Genomic DNA, 17,931 nt, shown 5'->3' on the forward strand with positions numbered 1-17,931 from the left:
CTGGTCAGAGATTTGGATTTTAAAGGGAATGAGGTTGGATCGAGTCGGGTCAAGAGAAGGGTGAAAAACTATAATCCTACTCAATCCAAATATAATAATATAATTTCTTTAAAAAATATTATTTTTAATTAAATCTTTATTTTATATTGAGTCGGATTGGATCGGGTTGGATTTATATTCTAAAATTTTGAATTGGATTAAAACCGGATGAAAAATATATATTTTTAGATCGAATTAGATCTAATAAAAGATATGTAATTTTTTAATAGAATTAAGTTCCGGTAGAAAATATATAATTTTTAAGTTGAGTTAGATTGAAAGAAAAAAAAAACCGACACAACACAACTTTTGCCATCCCTACGTGTGACGTTGTTGTTCCAGCCCAGGTCTCGACCTAGAATTAACTACTCAGAAATTGCCCGATTTCATTATTATTATCTTCTGCCAACGCGTTGGCCCAATCATTCTTCTCTAAACCTCAATCCCCCCTGTTCCCTGAATAATTGATTTTTTTCTGAATAATACAAACACATAAATTATTTGAAAAAAAAAACAGAATATGTAGAAGTTTATTTTGAGATTTACGATATTTTTATAGTATTCATAGAATTTATCACGTCGAAATGACGTGTTATAATCAAATATATTTTTTATTAAATTTTATTACATTAAAATAAAAAGTTTAAATAAAAATATTTTTTATTTAAACTAATCACGTTGATATGAATAATTCCAAGTCATTGCATCAAATATCGTAAATTCCTAAATAAACTTCTATATGTTTCATTGGTCTAATTAATTAGACTGTTTATCCTACTTAAAAAAACAATAATTGATTATATAGCATTAGCCGACGTTTTTGCTTTATTTATTGCTAACATATAAACAAGAGGAACCTTCATTGGTTGTGGTTCCAATAACAAGTAGAGAACAAATATTAGTGCATTGTTCACCTGCCGCCAGCCTTTGCAGGCACAACATAAACCCAATATTTAAAAGTTGCTCGTCTTTTTGATTAAGATCATACTAGTGATTGGAGTCATAATAATTAATTTCAATGAATTGATGCAACATTTGAGACCTAAATTGCCTACAAAGACAAAAACAATGAGGGGCAGATTGAGTAAAATAAATTCCAGAAAACAATGAGAAGATATTAAGAATTCAAGACCACAAATCCAGCAGAGGAGGAGAGAGAACATGGTCATGCTCAAGTGATGGCTGTGTTCTGATCATCGACGCTCAAGGCATTTTATGATCTCCCCTGACCCAAAACGTATCCAATGCCTTTTCCATATCTTTTATCTTCCTCTTTCTCCACCATGACACCGCCACTCCCGCCAGCCCAACGGCTCCGATGGCAAACTCTATCGCCCACATTTCCTATAATCGAGAGATTATTTTATAACTTTTAATGATCAATGAACCCAATAAAACAATATCTTATAGAGAAAATAACTTCAGTGACCGAAAATATCTTATAATATACGATTTTAACCAATTTTTTTTGGATTTACAAAAATGACCAACAAATTCGCAACACGAACTCCAATTTTACAACACAGGTTTCAAAATCGCAATTTTCCAAATTCACAACGTTGATTACCGATGTAAATAAACAGTACTATCGCAACGTGATTTTTAAATTCGCAACGAGATTTTCAAATTCGCAACGCTAATTACCGATATAGGTAAAAAGTACTATCGCAACGCGATTTACAAATTCGCAACGAAATTTTCAAATTTGCAACACTAATTACCGATATAGGTAAAAAGTACTATCGCAACGCGAATTACAAATTCGCAACGAGATTTTCAAATTCGCAACGTGGTTTTCAAATTCGTAACGCGGTTTTCAAATTCGCAACGCTAATTACCGATATAGGTAAACAGTATTGCAAAAATTTGTTGCGAAAATAAACGCGCTTTGCAAATTTGACTATCGTGTTGCGAATTTGACTTTTGTGTTGTGAATTTGAAATTCAGTGTTGCAAATTTGACTTATGTGTTGCGATTTACAGATTCGCGTTGTAAATTTGACTTTAGTGTTGCGAATTTGACTATCGCGTTGCGAATTTGGAAATTGGATTGCGAAATTGGAGTTCGCGTTGCGAATTTATTGGTCATTTTCGTAAATCCAAAAAAAATTGGTTAAAATCGTATATTATAAGACATTTTCGATTACTGGGGTTATTTTCTCTATCTTATATTCAAAGGATCATTTGTATACATTATCCTAAATTTCAATAGGTTTTTTTTTTTTGAAAATCTAAATTTTAATAGTAGATTCCATCGAAAAAACACAACGAAACTAATTTTTTTTCTTTCCTATTGCATAACGAAGCTAATTTAGTATACGTATACATAAGGATCAAGAACCATATGAAACGGTGACAAGTGGCAACTCCCATTGCCAAAAACAGAAAAAAAAAACTCAAAACGATGTTTTTTTTATGGTTCTAGAAGTCAACCGACTTCTACCATTCACAAACGCGTTATGAAAGCGGTGCGCCGGCGTTCCACATGGGTTTTATTTGTTTATACTAAATAATACAGTGCAAACAGATACCCTACATATATGATAATAATGAACTGTTCGAATTATATTTTTAAGTTACACTTAAATTCTAATTTATTCACTTTCTTTTAGAAACTTAATTATTTAATTTTTAAATTTGAAATTCAAATCAATTATTTATACTTTGATATTTTATTGTCAAATTCACATCTATTATATGTTCAAAATTGGAATATAATACATATTAAATTGGGATCCATTACAAATCACTATTGTCAAATTAATTATTTATAGGTTAGGCTTTTGGTGAAGCTCAAAATGACTCAAATTTACTGAAGTTCTATGCCCAAAAATTCGATATATTAGATTACTTTGTTGAGTTATCTTATTATTAAAATAAAAAAAATGTTATAAGGTGTTATTGAGTTATCTGACTATTAGAAGTTATAAAATAGTACCTCAATAATAGAATGTTATTTTGTTGAATATTTCAACTATAAAAAATTATAAAATAATCACATAATTATTTATATGTTTCAAATTTGTCCTTTTATGTTAAAAAGTTGACACTTGTCTGAGCTGAACACTAACCGATTTGAATATGATAAAATATGATCCTTCAATCTCAAATGAATATACAATTTAAAGAGTTTTATGATTAAATTTTATTATAAATCAATCAGTAAATTAATGTCCAACTTAGATAACCATTAATTTTTAGTGAAAAATGATAAATTTAAAATATATCAATAATTAGATACCATTTTATAAAATTTAATAAATTTTAATAATCGATCGACTCAACAAAACATCATTCAGAAGACTCTTATAACCTTTAACACTCGAAGGATTCAATAAAACATAACAGTATAATCAGAGATTATTGGTGTACTTTACACTAAAAACTAAGTGGAAGATATAAAATTAGTAAATTCGGATCTACAATTCGACTCCGACCGCGTTACATGTCTAAGACGAAGTATCACATTTCAATTTCAAGCAAATTGATGATTAAAAAATAAAAGATCCAACCCATTGCTCTAATTGGTACATATTGGATTTTGGTCGGGTCGAAGTGAAGAAAGAAACAACGGAGTTAGTTCAGCTAAAGTAAATGGACCGAAGCTCCATATGGTTAGTGTCTGACGGTTAACTCAGCCCTAAGATGGAGAACACCATTAATGAAGTAAATACTGCCTTCCGCCATGAACGATGTCCAAGGTATGGCAAATAAATTCCGATAGCCAACTGCCTTGCCGCCGGTGAATTTGTAGTTGCCTTTGTATTTGCTTAGAAACTCCTCCGTTGGCTTTGACCTTGCCGCAAATTCGTAATCCACCGCAAAACTAACGGAACCCTTTTCATGCATTCCTAAGAACAACCCGAAGCAGTGGAATGAGCTCTGCTGGTCCATGTTGCAATGAGCTGACAGGAAGAAACCTTGTCCTCCCAGGTGGAACGCCTGAGAATAAACCCGTCCAGATGGGAATAGATTTGCACACTCTTCCCTCTTCAAGTCCAGGTATACAACACACTGTTGACGGGGAACTTCAAATTCAATCACTTTAACCGGACGATATTTGTAAGCTCGCTCGATAAAGCGACGGTTCAAGCTTGCAGACTCCTCAGCAGCCAAGCTTCGTTGTCTATGTGGGGCTTCAGCCTTGAAAAAGAGAGCCTCGAGCACAAGCTTCGATGAAAATTCATGATCAAAATCATTACATGCTAGCACCTTCTTAAGCTTCCTGCAGGTCATATAAGGGAAGCGAATATAGCGTGCAAGGCGTGAACCAAGAACTTCCCTTCGCTCTTCCAGTTTGGGGTACTGAAGCCTGGCCCACTTCAAAACAAAGTCGTACACAGCATCTTCAGATGCAATTTGCAGATCATCACTGGACAATATTGACTCAATCCCAGCTAGTGGCAAAGCCATTACCTCTTCTTGGAACCTGGTAAAAAGCGTGGAAAAAGCATAAGTAAGGCCTCTAAATATGAATAATTTTCACTTTGACAATGACAAGAGATGAAGTAAATTCACTGTTCAGACTGCTATGTTGCCATTAAAAATACTTTATATCATAAGGTTAAGTTTTACCAAGAGTATTGCTTTAAACTTCTCCTTTTCCTTTTGAAAGAACATTAAAGTTAATTGTCCATGTTCAACATGACCATTTTCAAAATATAAGGATCAGAATAGCTCCGAAAAGAATACTTGCTAGGACCATGTTTAAGATGAGGATCGGATCTTATAAAAAATTGGTTTTTTGTCCTACAGGAAATCAAAACTGAAAATGGCATGTACCCATTGCAAGGCCGATAGAACTCTGTACGTAAGTCAAAAATACATAATAGAAAACACGAACGAGTGCTTACTTGGTCATGTCCTTGTAACGGGAAGCAAGATACTGTTTAGCAGCATCGGTCAAAGGCTGGACAGCTTTGCCCATTAAAACATAAGATGGAAGATCCAAATAGAGCAGAGCTGACTCTGGTGTCATAGTTAAATTGCACAATAGCCGACTGCAATATCTCATGCAAGAGGCAACCTCAAATTTATCAGCAGTCATCAGCACATCAAGCAAGGCAGGAGCTGCGGTGACAGATAAGGTGTTGCTATACATAAAATTCAAAAGTTCCATGAGGGCAGCTTCCTCTGCACACCAAAAGTAATATAAAAAATGTCCTTTCAAATTTGCCAGCTCAAACCTGTTTGAATAACTAACATAGCCAAGAACACTAAAATGAAGTCTATGTTTTTCCAAAAATAAGTAAACGTATAAGTAATTACCTATAAAGAGAAGGGTAACAAATATTCTTATAAATATGCTTGCATTATAGAAACACAATATATTTCCACTTTCTCTTTTAAAAATCTATTACTATTAATTCCATATCTTACCTTGTAGAAGAATGGGCTTTTTGCAGCTAAAATGGGAGAACTGATATGCAATGTTTTAACTGTCACAACTGCAGAACAATCCATGTTCCAACTTGATTCATTGCTATTTGCATCCTCATCGCCTACAAAAGTTCAAGAAGATCAAAATGCTGACTATGCCACATTTGAAACAAACAAGAGCCAGGGATAATGGAGTCATGGAACAAGGAGTAATTATTCAAAGTGACCAGCTAAAATCCTCTGTTATTTATACTATTTTAGAAATACAGAAAGAACAAACAAAATCCCCTTTTAATTATATTGCTTCGAAATAGAGAAAATTAATTCACTTTTAGTAAGATAAATTTTGCATGTCCATAAGTTTCTGAAAGTTTTGTGTTCTGCTTAATTGTAATTCAGTAAAAGAAAAATAGGACAAGTTCTAGCAAGGTCTTTGGTAAGAATGTTCAACTGAAAGTTTCCAGAGTTTTAAGCCTAAAAACTAATAAAAGCAGTAAATGAACCATGCAGTGTGTTGTCAGAACAACATCAAAACCTGATTGTGTTTCTTCAACCATTGCCCCTGCCTCCCCATCTTGATTTTCACAGCCCACAGCATCATCCGTATCAGGTTGATTGTCACTTAAAACCTGCTCCTCGGGACATAAACTAAGATCCCAAGCTACAAAAAGGAAGAAAAAAGATGAAGCAAAAAGAGTTAAACAATAGCCTACTTTATAAAAACTTAGTTTATAAAAAAGGCATACAGTCGCAAAGATTAACCATCAATATGCATGGAACACTGAATCTGGATAAAAACAAGTGAGACACAAGATTATGAACAAGATTATCTGTTTAGAGCTTAAGATGACTAGAATTCCCCGTCCCAGCAAGAAAAGCTATAATTTCCTTCAAAACTTCAAATTTCCCGAAACCTAATTTTCATTTTTATTATTTCTCAACTTAGGTTCACAAAGTACCGCATAGATGCAAAGTAAGATTCATATTATTTTCTTTTTAAATTTTTGTTTCATTTTCTAAGTAACCAAACATAAGCAACGAGAATCATTTAGGGAGAACTGAGGGGGACCAAAAACAAACCATGTTCCTTCTTGATATCCTCCCGGCGCCTCTTGCGGTAGCGAGCCCACTCGGCGATGCTGGTGCAACCCTCACCATCGGAAGCGCAGTTAGACGGCCCACCCATAATCTCGATCCTCAGAAGCCGGTCGGAGAAATTGCTATCGTTGAAAGCGAAGGCGAAATCACCGCCGGAGCCTGAGGCACCACGCATGCAATCGGAGTCCATCTCACTTCTCGGGTCGAACAGATCCGAATTCAATCGATCTCTCATTACAACCCCTGAACCTAAACAATCGATCTCTCATTACAACCCCTGAACCTAAACCCTCTCTTAATTTTTGCCGTCCCTTTTTTATCTTTTAAAAAGGACTGAAAATACGAGATAAGGGAACAGGTAGCCGAACAAAAGCAAACCCTAGAAAACGAAGAGCTGCCGTTGCCTAAACGAAGGTAGGAGATCGATTAATCTGCTGCAACTAGTAAATTACCAAGAATCCAGTATAAAAACGAATTAGCTTTGCAAGCTTTTTGTACTCAATTTTGTTTGGACTTTTTTTTTATAAAATAAAGAAAATATATATTTTTATTTTATTGTTGGGTAAACTACACACATAGGGTCGCTAAAGCTTAATGGTTCTACATTTTAGAAACCATACTTCTAAAACTTACTTTACAGTTGTTAAACTTTTAATTCATTTTTATTTCGGTAATTATTATTAACAACAATTGATGTGATATGTTCGCGTGTTATTTTCTTTAATAAAATGATAATATTTAGTAAAATAGTGGCATATTTTATTATCTTATTAATAGAAAATTGATATATATATATAATTTTGATGATAAATAAATTTAGATCTTACGTTCAATCTTTATCATAATCATATGTTTTTTTCTCTAATTTTTCACCAATAACACGATGATATATTACATAATCTAATTAAAATATATTAATTCATTGATAAAATAATACATGAATATGTCACATCATTTACCATTAACGATATATGAAAACTATTTAAATGGAAGTGAGTTAAAAGTTTAATGATTAAAATGTAATTATTAAAACTTTGATGGCTAAAATATAAATATGATAAAATTTTAGGGATTAATTATAGATTTTACCTTTATATTTTGTTTTTTGTTTTTAGCGATAATTTTTTAAGTAGATTTGGAAAATAGGCAAGTAAGGGAATTATAATTCGGTCAGGGGCGACTACTTTGTTTTGGTAAATGGTATTTAGTCTTAGTTGAACGACTCCGCCCAAGTTGATAAATACAAGAATCAGAGGAGACTACTTTTGTGAATTCAAAGTAGCCGCCCACATATCCTATGTAAAGTTATTTTATCAACCATTTACAGTAATTTTAACACATGGCGAAATTAAGGGTAATTGTTGTGGGGGGGGGGGGAGAGTTTCCGGAGAGTATGTTCATGTTGCTGGCGGTACTAAATTTGTCGGTTGAATCTGTAAGGCAGGGAAAGAGTAGGGGGAAACTGCAAAAAGACGATGGAAAGAACATACAGTTCGTGTTTAAGCTTTTGTTGTTTCAGATAACATCGTATCTTTTGGTGTGAAAGTTTCATGGGGAAACTCACCTTTTAGAGTTCCCTTTACGTGCAATCCAAGCATCAGGATGTAATTCATGATGCCTGCATCAGGATGTAATCCATGATGCCTGCATCCTACAAGAAACTGAAAAGGCGCAATCATTGATTTGCCTAACGAAATAATATCGCCACCGTTAATCCATAAAGAAACCGACCAGTTTAGGATTAAGAGTTTGAATTTTGATATTATGAATGAAACAAATTGGATTGAAAAAGTTCTCATAATGAATTTATGTAATTAATAGATCGGATACTGAGTTAAACAAAAATATATATGCATAAAAGTAAATGCAATAGTCAGCTTTACTTGAGGTAAAATCATATATCCATGATACATGATACAATAAGCAAAAGTACAACAGAGACGAAGTAACGATTTAACATGGGTGCCAAATGAAAGCTTAAATAAATACTCTGCGATTAAGAAAATTTGGAACTTGTGTGTGTGTATGTGCAGTATATGCTAATGGAGAACAATTACCAACAGTTTCCATTTTCATAAAGATATAAGCAACTTTTACCATTCCCAGAGATAAACTAAGGAGCAATTTCGAGTCTCGGTTCAAAGCAAAAACCGGTGAACAGCTGGAGCGGAAATTTCTTCGATACAGGACACTTGGTTGACCATTTCCAGAGTTTCCGGTTCATGTCGAAAACAAGAAGAGCCGGAGCACCATAACTTTGGATGTATATGAGATTATCAGTACCGCTACTAGCGAAAACATCGTCCAACTCACCGAATCCTTGGAAGAACTTATTGGGCATACGAGCAACCTCAACCCAATTCTTACCATCCAAAAACCAGATACCTATTCCCTTGATTATATCGGGCCGGTCTTGCTTCCCGATCCCTCCCACCATGACTAGCTTTTCCTTTAGGTTCATCAGTCGACCACAGGTAAGAGGGCCTGGTACTAGAATAAAACTCTGTAGCAGTGGGGAAGATCGGCTGGTGAGATTGTATGTAACTAGAGCATGACGATTCCCAGGTGTGCCACCCCCAGTTGAGTAAATCAGAAAATATAACACCCCATCACAGATTACACTTTCATCTCCGCCCCTCCAACCTGTCAGAACCTCAGTCAAGGAGGTTACCCACATCATTGTTTCCGAATCATAAATATGAATCGAAAGGTCCCATTGGAAAAAATTTCCAGGAACTTGTTTAGACTTCACAATGGATACAGTGTAATTGTGTGATGTCCGGTCCACTGAGATTGACAGTGCACTGTAATCAGAGAATTTCACACCTGGAGGCTCCTCGAGCTTCTTGCGACGTTTGGTGATAGGGTTACAGATATGCAACTCACTTCTACTATCGTTGTCCATGAAACAAACCAACCCACATGACGAGGCAATGAACCAGTTGGGAGTCTGAATGCAGGGTAGTTCGATGCCATACCACTTTCGGAGAATCGGGTCATAGGCATAACCGACGGGTTCATCGGAACTCATGAACATGAAATACCAAGGCTTTTGTGATAGGACATTTGACAAGTTCCATAGGAACCTTTTGGAACTGACAATTTTATGCCATCTTCTACACACAGAACCAGCTTTGAATATGCTAGCAATAGGGAGATAAGCCAAGATTCGTTCCAGCAAGTCATCAGGTAGGATTAAGTCTGCAGAAACCACATCAGTTTCTTTTTTACTTTCATCCTTCCGTTTCATGAATGACTCAAAGTCACCAATGTCTTCTGACATGTCATCAAAGCAATGGCTGATCCATGAAGCCTCTCCTTTCATGACTAAGAGCGGGTAAAGAAAATTTCTGAGAAATGAATTTCTTCACAAAACCAAGCCAAATAGTTATCATCTCATAATGCAATAAATCATGAAGAAATGTGAAAACACACACACACACAAATAGGCATGACAAATAATTTATGCAATCCCTACTATAATTTGGTCAAACAATTTTGAAGTGGAAAGGGAGAACAAAAGCCGATTAAAGTTAAGAGGGAAAAGCTTGAGCAGGCCCAGATTTTTAACCTTTCTAATCCTAATGAGAGGGACATGGAGAAGGAGGTCATTCTTCAGGTTGAGCTTAAGGAGCTTGAAGCTGCTGAAGTTTATTTTTACAAGCAAAAAGCTAAGGTGCACTGGTTAAAGGAGGGGGATAGATCCACTAAGTTTTTTCATTCAACTGTGTTAGGAAAGAGGAAGCAAAACACCATTAGGTTACTAGTTAGAGGGTTTTGACAGCATGTCTGCTGAGATGGTGAAGTTTTTTAATAATCTCATTGGGACAGTGGATGATAATGTTAATTGTTGTCTGGTTGACCAGCTTAAAGACCTGCTTGGGTATTCTTTGCCTGTGGGAGCTGAATGTGAGCTTGTTAGAAAGGTTACTGACAAGGAGATTCAGGATACTCTCTTTAAGCAAGGGAATGAAAAGAGCCCTGGGCCTAATGGCTTCACTGCTTGGTTTTTCAAATCACCTTGGGGGGATTGTCATCAATGTCACAGCAATTGTTCTTGTGCCTAAAGTTCCTAATGCTAGTAGAGCAAAGGACTTTAGGCCCATCTCCTGTTGTTCTGTGATATATAAAACCATCACTAAGGTGTTAGTGAATAGGCTAAACTTTTATTTTCCTGGGATGCTATCACTCAGTCAATCTGCTTTCATCAAAAGGAGGAATTTAGTGGATAACACCTTGCTTGCTCAGGAAATGGTGAAGGGTTATTCTAGGAGGACTAATGTCTTCTAGATGTGCTATTAAAATTGACTTGCAGAAAGCTTTTGACTCAGTTAATTGGGCCTTTTTGATGGTTGTCCTTGTTGCTCTTGGGTTACCTTGGGTTACCTGAGGAATTCAGGAATTGGATTAGAGCATGTGTCACTACTTCAAAGTTCTTTGTGGTCTTTAATGGGAGCTTGGTTGGCTATTTTAGTGGGAGGAGGGGAGTGAGACAGGGTGATCCCCTATCGCCCTATCTTTTCGTTATGGTGATGAATGTCCTTTCTCAATTATTAGATACTGCTGAGAAGAAGGGTCTCTTTAAATTTCATCCCAATTGTAAGAAGATCTAATTAACCCATTTATGTTTTGCTGATGACTTACTTGTTTTTTGGCATGGATCAATGGATTTTGTGTTTGGTGTGAAGAGTGTTCTTGAAGTGTTTTATGGGAAGTTAGACTTGCAACTAAATGCTGCAAAAACTGATTTCTTTGCTTGTGGGATGGATGAGAGGACTTTGAGCAGTATTCAGGCTATTAATGGATTTAGAGTGGGTGTGCTGCCAGTAAGGTATCTTGGTGTTCCATTGGTGACCAGAAAACTTTCTGGAAAAGATTGCCTGCCTTTGATTGAGAAGAATGGGGGGAAGCTTGCCGTGTGGGCTCACCGGAAGCTTAGCTGTGGTGGGAGGTTGCAGCGCATTAAAGCTGTGTTGTGCAGCATTTCGAATTTCTGGTGCAGACAATTGCCTCTTCCCAAGTCTGTTGTCGAGAGGATTGAACAACTTTGTATGAGGTTCTTTTGGAAAGGGGATGACTCTCCTGCTAAAGGTGCTCGAGTTGGACGGAATCAGATCTGTACGCCTAAATCTGAGGGCAGGTTTGGATCAAGGATTTATCCTGCAGGAATAAGTCTTGCTGCCTGCTCCTCATTAAGAGCATTAAGAGTATTCTTGCCAATGAAGGCTCCTTGTGGGTAGCTTGGCTGAAGGAGTATGTGCTGAAGGGGCAGGACTTTATGTCTGAATGTGGAAGGCCTTATCATAGTTGGTTCTTTAGGAAATTGTTGAAGTTGAGGGGGATTGCTGCTGATTTGTTTGGAGGGCATACTGATTGGCGCCTAGTTACTTGTAGATGGATCTAAGAGGAAGTAAGGGTTACGGTTGAGAAGGTTAGATGGCAGCATGTCACTTGGTTTCCTCTTCATATTCCTAAATTGTTCTCTTGTTTCATGGATGGCCATTATTGACAGGTTGCCTACTAAAGACAGGCTTGCTAGGATGGGTTTGGTTATTGATGGTGATTGCAGGCTGTGTGAGGCTGGTGAGGAGAGTAGAAGTCATATCTTTGGCGACTGCCCTTATGCTTGCATTGTTTGGGGTCATGTTTTGCAGCTTTGTGGTTTGCCTTGGGGAGACAGAGCTGAGATGAGTTTTTGGAATGGATGATTGGTAGGTTGAAAGATAAATCTTTGATTGTAGGTCTTTTGAAGTTGGCTTGGACTAGTTACCTTTATTACATTTGGGAAGAGCATAATCACAGGCAATTCAGGGGTGTCAGACGACCCCTTTGAGGCCTTGTGTGAGGTAATCCGGGAAGCTAATAGCTATAAGCTTCATGGCTGCTGTTTCAACAAGGACGATGGGTATCTACAGATTTGTAATGACTGGGGTATTCTCTGAAGCTTGACCTGTTGATGGGTGGGTGTGGTTTTTTTTCCTTTTTATTTGGTCTGGTGCTTGTTGCTTTTGTTTGAGTTAGGTTGTTGTAGGCTCTTGGTGTGGGTGTGGTGTTTTGTCTGTTTTTTGTTTGACTGGTTTATTTGTTGTAGCTTTGCTGCATCCTTTTTGGATTTGGAATGAAATTTACTTATAAAAAAAATCGATTAAAGTGCGACGCATTCGTTAAAAGAATAATTTGATCTCCCACCAAATCCCCTCAAAACAACAGCAATAAACTATGTTTAGATGTCCGCAAAATCTTGTTTTCCTTAGCAAAATGATAATCCCATTGCCAAGCAACTCCATAGCTTGAAGCTTGAGAGAGGAGAAAACAACATGCATGCCTATTGAGGATTAACTGGTATGAAGTTCACACCACAAATAAAACCTTTGTCCATATAACTAATCTGTATGTAAGATTATATACATATATAGAGACACAATAGATTAAGCAAACAAATCAACCAACATATCATATCAATTGTTGCCCATATTGGCCTTGAGCAGATAAAGCTAGAACACTGAATTTGTTACTTTAAAAGGACAAAAGCCTTTATAGATATCAACATCAATATGATATAAAAGGAAAATGAAACACGTTTAAAACCAGATTTCTTACTAAAATGGGAGACTTTAATCCAAAACAAATTGTAAAAATGCAACCTTTGATGAATTTAGGCCATACTTACCTATCAATCCAACATCAAAATGAAATAAAAAAAACCCACGTGACTGAAAAACCATTAGACTGTAGTAAAGCAAACAGATCAACAAAAAGATGAAGAATTTGCTCCAAGAAGAACATGGTCACGAACCTGTATGTGCTAGACCTGGTCCCGGTAAATGAACAAATGGGTGTTGGTAGATTCGAACAGAGTTTCGAGATTTGACACACACAAAAAAACTAAAGCAAAATGAGCAAAGAAGATGAAATATAAGACATGAGAATACGTAAAAGGAAGCATTAATGGAGGTGACAAGTGAAAATTTCCTGTCTTTCACTCAAATAGCAGAGAAAAATGAACTGGGTTACTCCAGATTTGGCAAGTGAGCGAAACCCATTTCAGAGAGAGGAAGAGGAAGACCAAAGACTGATGACAGACAAAGCAGAGGTTTATTATTTATTTATTCAATTTTCTTTTTTGTTTTTTTTAGTAATGAATCGAATAAAGAAAATAAAAGGGACGACAGGCAGGGAAATAAGAGAGAAAAGGGTTGTTCTGCTTACGACCTGGCATCAAATCTGATCGATTTCGATTTGATTTTATTGAAATAAAATATTTGGTAAAATTTAAATAAATCTTATTGAAATTAGATCGATTTCGATTTGATTTTATTGAAATAAAATATTTGGTAAAATTTAAATAAATCTTATTGAAATTATTAAAATTTAACAATTAAAATTAATTAAATGATTTAATTATATACAAAATAAATTTAAAATTTTAATTGAATTCTTGTATAAAAGTTTAAATATTTCATTTACTTTTTTTCTAATTAATTATGGTGTTTATAAGTTGTATCCGTTTTAAAAACTTTTAATCATTTAACAATCAATATTTAAGTACCCTACGGTCTTTAGTACTCGAATATAAAATTTTTAAGAATAACAATTATTTCTTTAATAACTTAAATCGCTTTATTCGTGCAACTTCATACACTCTTAAGTTTAACATTTTTAGATAAAATTATATTTTATATAATCATTGTGTATTCATTTGTTAACTAATTTGGATCAAATATTATATGTTTTAGTTGTATAAGTCACTCTTACAATAGAATTTACTCATTTATAATTGAACTTAATGAGTGACTTTAATGATAAAAAAAAATATTATTTTTTAGACATCTGAATTTTGAATAATCGCTTTATAAAGTCTCTCGATTATTAAAAATACACAAAATTTATCGATATATGATATATTAATTATAGGGTGGAGATTCATTATGTAGTTTATCTAATTAAATAACTAATGTTATATCAAATGATAACACATCAAGTAGATTCAATGGTTAGAAAAATTATTATTTTCTCGAGATCCTGATTGAGACAAATATATTTGAAAAATATATATTTATTGTCAATAATTAAAAAAAATTAAACATATATCGTATTATAACGACATGTTATTAAAATAATATCATATCAAATGATATTATACCAAATTTGTCAATGATTATGGCTAAATAAAGTTTGACAGTTTTGGGAAAGACCCCACAAATTCCACCATTTTCCTCATTTTAGACGTTTCTAATGTGGTTCTTCTTCCTGGGTCACACTTTGTAATAAAATCAAACACATCAAACATTAAAAATATAATTAAAATAAATTAATTTAAGTTATAAGCTTGATATTATTTAAATAAAATCTCGAATTTGAGTTTAAACATATATAAAAAAAATTATTAAAAAACTCACCCACTCAAAACAGGATGGAAGGACAAAAAAAAATCATTACACCACAAGATTTGCATGACAATGAATTTTTAGTAATATTCCTCTTTGAGATAATACATGGGGCCCATAATCTCGTAAGTATTAGTAATATTAATTATACAGTTTGAAAATTATTATTAATATACTAAATAATAATATATTATTTATTGTATTATAAATAAAAAGTAACCATGTAAGAAAATAATAAATATATAATTGCAAATTAGCGACACGTATTTGGCTATTTGCTACGCACCACTAAAATAAACATATAAAAATAATAAATATATAATTTAAAATTACACTTATATAATGACCATTTGTTGGATGAATTTTGATCTAATTTTGTAAGACTTTTTCTAAAATAGAGTCAAGTTTAGGATGAATATTTTTTACTCGACCTGAAATAATAATATAATTTTTTTATATCTATTTAGGAACAATCATTCACTCACTAACTTTTTATTTAGATATATATTTGATGGAAAATATATATATATTTATTTTATATCGAGTCAGATTTATTTAAATATAAATTGTAGTTTAAATTTTAAATTATTTTTTTAAACCAGATATAAACTTTTTTAACTCGAATCAAGTTTAAATGAAAGACATATTTTCGCTAATCTATGATGGGCATTTAGATTAGTTAATTACTCAAATACCTCGTTATTATTATTGAAAAAGAATGCATTGACAAATACTACTAACTTTTCAACTTAATAATTATTATTAATAATAAAGTTCCTTTCTTGTATTTGGTCACGATGATTTTTGTTTTGTTTTTTTCTTAGTGTCCAGTGGTATTGATTCACTCGGGTCTCTTTCAATACAATAGCTTATGGTAAATATAATTTATATATTTTCGTCATGTTGATTGCATATTACGTGTTATAATTCTGTTACGTATTATATAATTCATATAACTTTTCATTTTATGTATATTTGTATATTAATTTTATGATTATATTATTTTTAAGATACAATTATAAGCGTATAGATATAATGATTATAATTAATCTTCATTTTAAAATAAATAAATAAATCATTGTTAAAAACAAATCAGATCATTATCAACGAATTATGTTTAGAGATGGTCAAAATATCAAACCCAATGGCTCCCCAACTGACATGATCTTATAGAGACGGTTTTTTCTTGAAATTTCGAGACTCGGGATGGGATGGAACAAATTATATAGTATATAACTTCGGGACAGACGGATTCGAGTCAAAGGTGAAAAATCATGGATCTGACCCAATCCGATTAATATATATATATATATATATATATATTTATGGCAAAACATACCTGATTTAACCCACCATACATGCAAATTTTTAGAGATAAGTGTTGTAATATCTTTTTATCTATATTTTTCAATTAGATTTATAATTTACTTCATGAGAACTATATACATGTATTTGTACCGTATTGGATGCAAACTTTTGCCTTATAAATTTTGGTTGTATTTTACGTCGAATAAAAGTTTTTTAAACTCAAGTCAAATCAGATAATAGATGAAACATTGTTATATTGACATCAAATTTAGATGAACTGCAAATCTAACTTGACCCAACTCTCAATTAGATTCCATTGAATTTCTGTAGATTTTTGTTAATTATTTATTATGATTTGATTCGATCAATTTAATTTTAAGCCTTTTATAATAATTTTTCATTTCAAATTTTTTGTTTTATTGTGGTAAAATGATTTTTTACATTTATTTAATAATTTTTAGTTTGTATGAAAATATTTATTAAAAAATAGCTTATCAAATGAATAAAAATAATCAACAACTATTATTACATTATACTCAATGGCGGATGTACGTAGAATCTAGAGTGGAGAATCTAAAATTTTTTATTTTAGTTGTTCATTTTATTGAAGATGATCACCTTCAAATTTTATTTGTGTCCACCCGAACTAAAATTCTTTGTTATTAATACATATGTGTTCACCCGGAAAAATATTTTTGGATCCGTCTCTAATAATAGTGATAAATTATTTTTATTATTTGAAATAAAAATATCTCTTTTCTATAATAATAAATAAATAAAGTTGATTACAAATTTGATTTGAGTAACTATAATTTTTAAAATTTATATTTCATAAGTTATCTAAACATTTTGATTTAATTCGATCTGTGGTTCGTTCGATTTTTCTTTAATTGTTAAAAGCAGATCAATAGAAGAAGACACAAAAGCTACCCCAACGTGGAAATTTGATATTTCGAAAGGAAGTATTTTAACTTATATAGAGAGGAAACTCTTTTTAATAAAATAAAATTATACTTTAAGGTATATGAATTTCCTCAGTATATTAATAATGCATATAAATATCCTATAGTCGGAGGACTATTTATGTATTTTACCCTAAAATAAAAAACGCTCATCTAGCCTCCTGCCTTTAATAATATACAATTCTCTGTAGTTTCAGATTAGTTTAAGATGATACATTGCCGATACCTTCGAGATAAATGCATAGTTTTATGTTAGAGGATAAACTTAAACTCAAGAGAGGTGAACTAAATTCCGATAGGTGAAAACAGATATTCTATATAAAATACATAAAAAAATTTAAAATATATAACAATTTTAAATTTTTAAATAACGATTACTCCCACCCGCTCCCTCTATTTATCTCGGACATCTTATATTAATATTCCGCCGGTTCTGACATTAGTAGGTAATTGCTTTATTTATTTATTTTTATTTTTTGGTTACTGATTAGATGTAAAGCAAAACAATATACAATGTCCTACTAACAACATAATTTTTGTTATAATAGGAAGTAAAATACATTACCGGGAGAAAATGAAAACAATCGCTAGGAAAGCAAAGATATCGCGGACTTCGTGTTCAAGGATTTAAATTACGATTATATTACTAAAGTAATAATGAATTACTAATAAAGCCTATTCGTTAAAATATATATATATATATATATAGGAGACTCTGGTAATTTTTTCAACTCAATTTATTTTGTTCATAAAGTTTAA

At 33.0% G+C, this 17,931-nt stretch overlaps 2 protein-coding genes across 3 annotated transcripts; both read right to left on the minus strand.

Moving 5' to 3' along the window:
• Positions 1–3,424: 3,424 nt before the first annotated feature.
• On the minus strand, positions 3,425–6,954 carry LOC120207195 (BTB/POZ domain-containing protein POB1-like). The gene is made up of 6 exons (XM_039206716.1): positions 6,799–6,954; positions 6,498–6,764; positions 5,953–6,078; positions 5,399–5,539; positions 4,892–5,201; positions 3,425–4,467 (listed from the first exon to the last, which is right to left on the minus strand). The coding sequence occupies exons 2-6, from the start codon at positions 6,748–6,750 to the stop codon at positions 3,654–3,656; spliced, it is 1,644 nt and encodes a 547-aa protein (XP_039062647.1). The 5' UTR covers positions 6,751–6,764; positions 6,799–6,954; the 3' UTR covers positions 3,425–3,653.
• Positions 6,955–8,476: 1,522 nt separating this feature from the next.
• On the minus strand, positions 8,477–13,710 carry LOC120207198 (F-box/kelch-repeat protein At3g61590-like). Of its 2 annotated transcripts, none has more exons than XM_039206719.1 (2): positions 13,312–13,710; positions 8,477–9,865 (listed from the first exon to the last, which is right to left on the minus strand). In XM_039206719.1, exon 2 carries the CDS (start codon positions 9,838–9,840, stop codon positions 8,629–8,631), a length of 1,212 nt encoding a protein of 403 aa, XP_039062650.1. In that variant the 5' UTR covers positions 9,841–9,865; positions 13,312–13,710; the 3' UTR covers positions 8,477–8,628. The 2 variants fall into 2 exon arrangements, with proteins under 2 accessions (XP_039062650.1, XP_039062651.1); XM_039206720.1 differs by having other exon boundaries at positions 8,477–9,880.
• Between the last annotated feature and the right edge of the window lie 4,221 nt (positions 13,711–17,931).

Source organism: Hibiscus syriacus, unplaced genomic scaffold (assembly GCF_006381635.1).
Source record: "Hibiscus syriacus cultivar Baekdansim isolate YM2019G1 unplaced genomic scaffold, ASM638163v2 tig00014370_pilon, whole genome shotgun sequence".
Taxonomy (NCBI): domain Eukaryota; kingdom Viridiplantae; phylum Streptophyta; class Magnoliopsida; order Malvales; family Malvaceae; genus Hibiscus; species Hibiscus syriacus.

Coding starts and splice junctions, on each gene's coding strand:
- LOC120207198 (XM_039206719.1), bottom strand. CDS start 9,840: ATGAAAGGAGAGGCTTCATGGATCAGCCATTGCTTTGATGACATGTCA.
- LOC120207195 (XM_039206716.1), bottom strand. CDS start 6,750: ATGAGAGATCGATTGAATTCGGATCTGTTCGACCCGAGAAGTGAGATG. Junction 6,079..6,497: donor GGATATCAAGAAGGAACATG/GTTTGTTTTTGG, acceptor TCCTTTTTGTAG/CTTGGGATCTTAGTTTATGT. Junction 4,468..4,891: donor CGTTACAAGGACATGACCAA/GTAAGCACTCGT, acceptor GCTTTTTACCAG/GTTCCAAGAAGAGGTAATGG.